This window comes from Saccostrea cucullata, unplaced genomic scaffold, assembly GCF_032062105.1.
Source record: "Saccostrea cucullata isolate Sc308-1 unplaced genomic scaffold, CSIRO_AGI_Scuc_v1 ctg4800, whole genome shotgun sequence".
In the NCBI taxonomy this organism is placed as follows: domain Eukaryota; kingdom Metazoa; phylum Mollusca; class Bivalvia; order Ostreida; family Ostreidae; genus Saccostrea; species Saccostrea cuccullata.
In genome coordinates this window covers 1-10374 of record NW_026930884.1, presented here as the reverse complement: position 1 = coordinate 10374, position 10374 = coordinate 1, and the positions used below count along the sequence as shown (strand labels likewise).

The window sequence follows — 10374 nt, the reverse complement described above, 5'->3', positions numbered from 1 at the left end:
TTTATCAGAAATGATTTTTACAGCAAGAATATTGCTCTTTTTTTTATTTATATCTAATCTATTTTATCTGTTTGACAAAAATTTTCCGTTTTCCGTTCCGTTCCGCTTTCCTTTCCGTTTTCCGTTCCGCGTTTTAGCAACACCCCTATTCATACTTGTAAAAGAAAAGAAATCACTCTAACACCCCTGTTATTAATTTGTTTGGGGTATTAATTCCTAGATGCAAGGTACCCACGAAATAATTCCACAGCAAAAATATAGCATGAACCATATACGACCATGCATGGGTCAAATTTGTTGTACTTTGGAAGATAAGCCTCTGTGGGTTATGAACTTTAACATTTCAGCTTGAAGTCATATGTGTACTTTTTAGTAAAAGCTGGGATGGAAAAGGGTTCATTCTCTATAAAATGTAAATGCCACAATGTCTGAATCTCCTTTTCTACCTATTGATAATTATGGATTCTTACTACGAGGGTTGTTCGATATGTATTGTGTATTGTACCACAGCGCGATAACGCCTTGCACGATTTCGTCGATATTTATACGCCTGGATAACTCTGTTCAATACCTTGCCAACAGTATAAACACGAGCCTTCATCTACACATGGTTATAAAATAATCGTCTTTTCAATAGAGCCAGTCGTTGACCACTGTTGTAAAAATGGTTGGGAAAAGGGTTGATTGATTGATTGATTGTATATTGTTTAACGTCCCTCTCGAGAATTTTTCACTCATATGGAGACGTCAATGTGTGCCGGTGAAGGGCTTCAAATTTTGACCTTAACTCGGCACTCGGGGCCATTGAGCAGTGAGGGATCTTTATCGTGCCAACGCCTACCGCTGACACGGGGCCTCGGTTTTTAAGGTCTCATCCGAAGGACCTGAAACTTTCACTTCAAAGTGCCGAGCGCATAGCGAAGGAACAGTTGCTACCCACTTTAACGACTAGGTCAGTCGCGGTCGAAATACGAACTCACGACCTCCCGATCACGGAGCGAGCGCTCTACCGACTGAGCTACCGTGAACGGTGGAAAAGGGTTGAGAATATTGAAGAAATTATAGCTTATATAAAAGTTCGCACAAAACTCGGTAATTCGGTAAAGCAGATTTTTACTGAATTGGGGGAAGTTTATGGGTCCGATAAGGTATCTTATGAGATAGTTCGTAGGTGGAGACAGAAATTTCTGACTGGCACAGAGTCCGTCAAAGATGCAGCAAAATCGGGTCAAACTGTGACTGTATCAGGCAAGACAAATGTCTCAAAAGTCAAGGAAATAATTGAAAGTGATGGCAGGTACACGATTCGTGATATTGCCAAAGCTGTTGGCATATCGCTATCGCGGGTGCATTTCATTTTGAAACGTATTTTGAAAGTACGAAAGATTTCTGCCAGATGGATACCCCATATATTGACAGATGACCAAAAAAAGGTACGAATACAAACCGCTAAGCGACTGCTAAAAATGTTTCCAAACTTCAATCAAAGACAATTTGCAAACATAGTTACTGGTGACGAAACATGGGTTCACTATTTCGAACCAGTAAGAAAAGTTGGAAACAAATTATGGCTAACCAAACACGGTAGAAGGCCTGTAGTTGCCAAAAAGGACAGTGAGCACAAAGAAGGTCCTTTATTGCATATTCTTCTGTTGTGATGGTTTAGCCGTACAAATTCCGGTGCAGAAGGGCAAAAGTGTTACAGGTCGGTATTACCGAGATGTTGTACTGAAAAAGCTCAAGAAATATTATCAGAAACGACGTCCTGTGTCGGGATTTAGGCAATGTCGCCTTCTTCATGATAATGCTCCATCACATACATCTGAGCTTGTGAAACAATTTTTGAAGTCTGAGAAGGTTACTGTCTTGCCACACCCACCATACTCTCCGGATCTAGCACCATGCGACTTTTTCCTTTTTCCAAAACTTAAAAAGTTCTTATCTGGTCGTCGATACAAGTCCCGACAGGCCCTTGGCTCAGCCGTCAGTCAGTGCCTCAGAGGTATACCTAAATCAGCGTACCGTGACGCATTTCATAAATGGATTCAGAGATTAAAATTGTGTATTTCAAATCACGGACAATACTTTGAAAGGATGTAATGTCCATTTGACTATTTGAATCGAATGCTTTTGAGATATCGTACAATACACAATACATATCGAACAACCCTCGTATATTCAAACATTCTTAAGAAAAAAAAGTGATTTTAACTCCTCCCTCCAAATCTTGATTGATTGTTTATAATTTAATGTCCCTCTCGAGAATTTTTCACTCATATGGAGACGCTACTACTTGCCGATGGAGAGCTGCAAATTTTATCCAATATACTCGGCACTAAAGATCATTAAGCAGGGAGGGATCTTTTTCGTGCCAGCACCTACTGCAACACTGGACCTTGGTCTCATCCGAAGGACCGGTCTCCATGTCCCACAGTGGCCTGGATTCGAACTCGCGACGTAAGGATCGACTCATTACTTCGTAACTCTAGAGCACCTTTAACGTAGATATTTGACCCGGGGGTCATTTTTCAACGTTGAAAATTGAGACCCAATGTGTTAAATTTAGACTCTAGTCCGTTGAAAACTGAACCGGGTCGTGGAATTTTGATCATGAAACCGGTTCTAAATTAAACAGCATAAAAACACATATTTATGGCAGGGTTTTCACAACTGTGAAACCATAGGCGTCGGGAACGTCGTGTGACGCTCCCCCCCCCCCCCCCCACCACACTTTTGAAAATTTGAAATCACCATTTTTTAAAAAAAATCAGTAACATCAAAACGTACAACTTTTGTACACTCTATACAAGCATTCCTCACGACAAATTCAAAACTATATATTTAATTTTACATCATAGACAACGGTTTTCTCTATAAAATGGAACTCGGGATTATTCGTATCTTGTGAAATGTCATGAACGAAAATTGCTTTGTTAAAAATCACCTTAATTCTACCTAAAAGTATCCTGAAGTTGATATTAAAAGGATGATGGAGTTCCTTATCGACACCATTTCTGCAGTCTTCGGAGACCAATTCTTCCTTCAAAACTTGGAATTGCAATGGGCACTAATTGTGCTCCTTTATTGCCTGTTTAAATATTTCTATGAAACAGAATCAGAATATATTTTTAAAAACTTTATATGACAAAAAGAAAACATTTGCTGTGGGGTTCAACTCAACATTTAGATATACCGTTGACGTATAATAGTTACTTTAGTTCATATGTCGACTCGATATATCCAAGTGAACTTTAAATTAAAGTCACCATTGAATGTGCCACAACTGTTTCATGTTTGGATATTTTACTGACTATGGAAGATCAAGGCCAACTGAAACTATACTGTATAAGAAAAGAAATGATTTCTTCTTCATCTTTACCAAAGTGAACTTTCCGTATTTGTAAAGTAATATTCCGCCATCAATTAATTATGGTATGGCGGGTAGAACGTTGCATTATTATACTTTTTTGTTATTCTTATTCAAACGTTTTTCTTTTCCTAAATCATGTCATTCCTGTTCGATAAAATGTGATTCCTATTCGATTAGTTGTTATTCTTGCGAAAAAATGTTATTTCTGTCCGAGAATTCATCACTCTTATGTTGTTATTCTATTCGAAAATATGTGATTCCTTTTCGATAATTCTGACATTTCTATTCGATAATAAAATAATTTATATTTGATAATCATGTTAAATATGTCATTCCTATTTAATTGAGTTTTCAACCAGTTCTAGTTTTGTCATATTTCCAGAATGCAATTATTTAAAAACATCGCATATATACATGGATAGATCCATGGCGTATATTGTTTTTGTCTATCTGTCTGTTGTCAACTTCAACCTTCGCCATAACTTTTGAACCACGAGAGATAGAGACTTCATATTTCGTATGCATAGTCCACTAATTAAGTTCTTTCAAATGACACCAAATTCAGTGATCTTGACTGTGACCTATATGCTAAAAATAGCTTTTTTGAACTTTCACCATAACTTTTGAACCTAGGAGATGGAGACTTCATGTTTGGTATGCATACTCCACTAATAAAGCTTTTTGAAATGACAATAAGGTCAATGACCTTTTGACTTTGACCTTTTTGCTAAAAATAGCTATTTCGATTTTTTAACATAACTTTCAACCAAAGGATATATAGACTTCTTATTTGGTCTGCATACTCCACTAATTAAACTCTTTCAAATGACACCAAGGTCAATGACCTTGTGACCTTGACTGTGACGTATAAGCTAAAAACAGCTCTATCGAACTTTGTTACCGCCGGCAAACACATCTTGTTCCAAATAGAAATGGATGCTAGTATGTTTTCGAACAACTTTATTTCATATATACCAAATAATTGTCGAATAAGAAATAGGAATGACAAAATTGGCGAATAGGAATCGCATGTTTTCAAATATGAATGACATCGAATAGGAAACGCGTGTTTTCAAAAAGAATGATATATTATAATATAGGAATCATACTTCCTCCGATGGGAATAGCAATTTATTGAAAACAAATTACCAAACAGAAATAAAATTATTACACCTAATCGAATAGGAATTAACACATTGTATCTAATAAGAATATGTTTTAGAATAAAAATAATCTCATTCTCAATGTTATGCCCCGAAAACGATCAAGTTTTAAGCCGAGGCAGGATACTGACAGATAAGTTTGTTACAGTAATTTCGCCAACCTTGTTTAAAGTCAGCATAACTCACATTCTATGGTCGCTATATTGATTACAAATATAACCTACCTTTGGATTCATTTTGGCCGATTTGTTTCATTTTAATTTTTAGGCTTTAAATACTGATACTGAATTTGACTAGATATATACATATATATAGGGCTCACTTTCTAGACACCAGATTTCCAGGATTTTTGTTTTTTGCCCTTTTCATTGTTTTGTAGTTATTTATGGACTATGGATTTTAGTAAGTATTGTCAAAAAATAAAGTTGTCATGCTTGAAGATCACTGATCAAAATGTACATATATACACGGGATGATAGGTTTATTTCTATTATTCTTGAAAAGGGAAAAAATTTAAACCGAAATATAAATATAGAGAGACTGATAAATCCAGTAAAACTTCCCAGTTCAAATAATGTTCAAACTCTAAGGTGGGATCAATATTCAACAGGGTCAATTTTCAACTTGTTGAGGTCATCAGGGATAAGAAAAAAAATTATCAAGCTGTTAAAAATGACCCCGGGTATTAATTCAATGACTTTTTGGTCTCAATTTTCAACGGAGATATAAACACCCCTAGTTCAATTATTCAACGTTGAAAAATGAACCCCGGGTCAATTTTCAATTCGGGTCAATATTCAACGTCACACCGGCGCTCTTCAAAAGCTTAATTTCGTAACTAATATTTTGAGATACATCCTGATATTTCTTTCAGTCTTTGCTCTTTAAAAAAAAAAACTAAATTCACTTTTCAGGCAAGAAAAGGGTGCAAAAAAAGTCAACTTAAAAAATCTGCATACAGGCAATTAATCATGGACCTTCCAAAATACAAACTGTACACTAAATTCATTCAAAAACAACTAAGACATTTAATTTTTACTCCTGAATTTTTGATAAAATATTCAACCTTGAAATATTAGTTAAACAAAAAAAGATAATGGTAAAGTCATTAAAAAAAAATAATATTCAGTAATAATTTTTTGGCTTTGTTCTAGAAAATGTAAATGACATCATTATGATAAAAATATCACTGTTCAGTCATATCAAGTTCTAGTGTCCTTCACTTTTGAACATAATTATGAAAAATCATTAAAAAAAAATAAATCAAAACAAACACAAAAATACTAGTATTATGTTAAAAAATCAAATAGTTAATTTTTTTGGCACAAACAAATATCACAGTTTAAATCATTAAAGAAAATAACAGTTTTTGGCACAAACATAAATACCAAAGAAATATCACAGTTCACTCTCAATGTTCACACTATCATTGAAGTTGTTTTGTCTATTGTGGTTGGTCTGTTGCAGATGAAGGGCATCAGAGTTGGGTGTACTTGTCATGTGGGCCTCGAATCCATTACTTCTGTCGCTGTCTAACATTGGGTGAACCTTCTGGGATTTAGAGTCCCCATTCTTTGTTGTTCTCGTGTGATGGGAAGGTGGATGGCTCTTACTAAATAAGGAAAAATCATACGTCATGTCTGAAGATGCTTTCCCATCAACGGAGGTTGGATGGATTTTGGCAAATCCACTTTCAGGGCCCACAGTGATTTTTCTAGGTCCCACATTGCCGTTCTGTTGGTTTCCAGCTTCAAACATCTTGGCGGCGTCTCTCTGAATCTGGGTGGGTGGGGTCTGCCTGCCTGCCTTGTACTCCTCCTCCAGGTGGTGGTCATCCTTGTTACCTATCTTCTTCTTTCTCCTCCTCTTCTTCTTCTTCCCACTTTTGTCCATCAGCTGGTATGGGGGAGGGGGGTAGTACGGGGAGGATTTATCTAGGTTCAGAGCGGGCAGGACTCGACCTCGTTTCCCAGTGGTTAAGACAGGAGGAATATTCTGGGGTAGTTTGTCTCCTTCATACTTGGTAGGTACAAGTGGTTCAAAGGTAGATTTAGTGTGTCTCTCATGGTAAACCCTGTCCTCATCAGGATCATAGTGTGGCTCTACATCCAGAACTGGATTGTGATAGCCCTGCAATGTGTTAATATTTCATTATCTCCTGGTCATTATAATGAAATAATGTCAAAACTCTTTTTATAGCAGTATATGATATGGTAAATATTGAGAAGAAATGATTTGGTAAAGATTAACAATAATGCGAAACAAACCCTCAAATTAGCAATGCTTTTGCACACTAGTTTTGTGGATCATTGTTATTGTGAAATTCCATTTATTTTAAAAGGTACAATAATGGTCAATCTAACATTAACTCAGTTTGAATATTGCTTGATCCTTTAAGTTGCAATCTAAAACAGCAGATCTAAGTGCCTTTTTTTTCAATTATGATACAGTCCCTAAAATGCTCTTTCATCCCATTTTCCCTTTCCTTCTGCACACATCACCTATTCACCATTTAATTTCATAGTATTCTCTGATTGCTCAAGCCTCTTCCATTCACTCTTTCTTCTCTCCCCATTTGAATGGGGTAGTAAAACATTTCAGAGATTGTAATTATAAGTATAATTGAGTACTGCATATTCAGGAGACCTTCTTTTCCTAAAGTGATGAGGATAAATTAATGATTTGAATTCTATCACACAATAAACATTAAGTTAGTGCAAACAGTGAGTATTTCCTTCAGGTGCTGTTAAAAATTTTTCACAAGACGGCTTATATATTAAGGAAGTTCAAATCTATGTTAATTTTTTATGATCAAAATCCACTTCAGATTTTATAAACAACAAAACAACTCAAAAGCACAACTCAGCTGTTGATAAGAGGAAATGCTAAATCAGTAAATCAAGTACATAAAGATGACAAACATAGTTTAACCACCACCCAAAATAGTAAACTGTCTACAAATGACTCGTACCCTATACATCTCATCGATAGCTTCCTGTAACACCAAATGTACAAAATTTGAGGTCAAGCAATGACTTTGAGAAATTTTAATGAATTTTTTTAAGCTTTATAATTTCCTTTTCCCTTAGAATAATGTGTGTCACTGCTCACCTTTTTGGGAGGAAGGTTATCAAATTCTCCAGTGAAACCCTATATTGTGTAAAATAATTCATAAAATCTAAATCATTGTAGTTATGAGGAAAGCAAAGTCTAGTCTTACATTTCTTCAATTTCAGTTCATTATGAAAACAATTATTTTAAAATCAATTAAATGGCATACTGTAGATGTACTTTTTTCCATGGGGTCATAATTCCGCGGAATCTCAATTTCTGTTTGATCTGCAGGTAGAAAATTATGCGATTTCTCAGACTGTCACTTTATGCCTTACATTTATATTAAGTACGCTTAGACAAATTTCCGCAGAAAATTTGTGACCGCGTACAAAGCGTAAATTAATACCACGGGGAAGAAAGTACATCTATGGTATACTTGACAGTTTTTACAGATAATGATTTCTACTTTTCATAATAATTATGAAATTTGTCACAAATAACAGATGAAAGAAGGCCAAAAAAGTGCAATGATAATACAACACATTGTACAAATGGGAGGACAAACATAAGACACACTTCTACACTTCTAATGCTATGAATATAAGGAAAACAAACTACTGATGCTCTTCAATGGCTTCATTAAAGTATTACTTTGTTCACAAGTGGATGATACTCTTCATGAACTGAGAAGAGAAAATAACTCAAGTATTCATAAAAGGATGAACCAAACATCAAGTGACCTACACAGAATGCTAGACAAAGTACTTCAGATTCAGTACAGAATGCACAATTGTTTGACAAGTACACATGAGTATAAGTAGAACAATTAGAATATGACAATGAACACTTTAAGGTGACAGCTGATATTTACCCTGGTGAAATTGGGGTTCTTAAAGTACTCAATCTGTATGTAAAGAAATAAAATGATGGTGAATATTAAATGCATACAAAATATAAATCCATGCAATTACATCATTCAGTATGAAAACCTAGTAACACATGAAACGTCAAGGATATAGCTAAGTTCTTTAAAATGACCCCCCCCCCTCCATTTTTTTTTTGCAAAAAGCAGAAATCTTGAAATTCAGATTGCTCTCAGACTAAATTCACGTGGTAGTTAAGGGAGTTGACCATTCTTTTGACATGTGATGAAAATCATGGAATTTTTCATTTACACCTACATGTAAATAACATCACAACTACAGAACCAATAAAGAACATAACAAACTTTATTTATTAATCAAAAGAAAGATAACATTTTTTTTCACACAAGATTTCTGTCAAAAGGCCATATTAAAGTGCATGTAAACTAAAAAGCTTTGTCAGAGAAACAAACAAGTAATGTACAAATAAGTGAAGAATTAAAACAAAAAACTGCAGCATCTGATTCACTGTTCTATGAGACATAATACATGTAGTCCCCTTGTTTTTAAACTGGATCTTTTTTTTTAAATCAAGTTTCATGTGTTCTAAGTTTAAAACAAATAAAAGGTATTGTCATGCACATGCTGTTAAAAGCAAACTGAGACAAATCATTGACTTACATCAGCAGAGGCACCATCATCATATGTCCAGGGTTTCTCATCTGAAAAGAAAAACCAAAAAGTTATGCAACAGGAATCAAATGAGGTAATTGTTGGTTTCCTTGGAATCCAGAGTTAATTGTAAAAAGAGATTTGATTTAAATGTGCGAGTGATTTACCAAGTAAGCTCTCTTCATCGTCGCTGACACTAGAAGCTGACCCAGTCATGGAAGATGTGGATCCAAAATGGCTACTACAAACATGTACCACATTCATAGATATCAATATTAAGTATCAAATTGTTTAATGACATAGCATTCAAGATGTGCTACATTTAGCTTTAACAAATTCAGTTAACAACATCTAAAGAATTAAACAACATCTAATAAGAGTTTTTATAACAATATTACAGTCAAAGATAGGTATACTCACTCCGTTTCATAGTCAAGAGGACTGTAAAAAAAATAAAGAACTTGTTACAATCATAATTTGTTTCATAGTAAAGAGGACTGAAGAAAGAACTTGTCACAGTCATACAAGTAATTCACAAAAGTTTAAACATTTGTACATTGCAAAATCCTACCTGCGCTTAAATTTCAGTCTGTACACGGCAGTAATTATGAAAATGATGAGGAGGACTACAGCCAGAACAATAATGGCGATGACCCAGAGCTCAAATTCACAGTGAGGATTGTCCAGAGGACAGGCACACTCATAGTAATTCTCGTTGTTGAAGCAGACATAGGGGGAGATACAGGGGTTACTCAGACACTCGTTAATGTCCTCTGCGCAGTATTTGCCCTGCCAGCCTCCCGCACACACACAGCTGTAGTACGCATCAAAACTGTGGCTACGATGGGTGTCCTCACAGGAATAGATCCCAGTCGCTGAAAATATAGAATAATTCATTTACTAGTATATTATCTACAAGTATACCATAAATGTTTCATAAATTTACAAGATGTCTTTGATAAAACATTGCAATCATCAATAAGAATATATTTCTTTCCTCCATTATATATTTTTTAACTTCATTCTTACTCAATGAAAAAATGTAAATTTTATTGAAAAAAAAAATTAAGAAATTAGTTTTCAGATATTTCTTTAATGTAGATATTATATTATATACTAACGTTTGCATTGTGCCCTGTTGTGACAAGGGGACTCCATGATGGCAAACTGTAAGGAAATAGGTAAAGAGGTTCCATTGGAGGAGTCCTCAAAATACATCCTGGCCGTAAAATTTCCAAAGACATTGGTCGGC

At 35.1% G+C, this 10374-nt stretch overlaps 1 protein-coding gene across 5 annotated transcripts; it reads right to left on the bottom strand.

Annotated features, from left to right (window-relative positions):
* Nucleotides 1-5787: 5787 nt before the first annotated feature.
* LOC134230436 (uncharacterized) lies at nt 5788-10365 on the bottom strand. Of its 5 annotated transcripts, XM_062712264.1 has the most exons (9): nt 10244-10365; nt 9694-9997; nt 9543-9563; nt 9290-9363; nt 9132-9172; nt 8459-8491; nt 7645-7683; nt 7505-7528; nt 5788-6663 (listed from the first exon to the last, which is right to left on the bottom strand). In XM_062712264.1, the coding sequence occupies exons 1-9, from the start codon at nt 10338-10340 to the stop codon at nt 5932-5934; spliced, it is 1365 nt and encodes a 454-aa protein (XP_062568248.1). In that variant the 5' UTR covers nt 10341-10365; the 3' UTR covers nt 5788-5931. The 5 variants fall into 5 exon arrangements, with proteins under 5 accessions (XP_062568248.1, XP_062568249.1, XP_062568250.1 ...); XM_062712265.1 differs by lacking the exon at nt 7505-7528; XM_062712266.1 differs by lacking the exon at nt 8459-8491.
* Between the last annotated feature and the right edge of the window lie 9 nt (nt 10366-10374).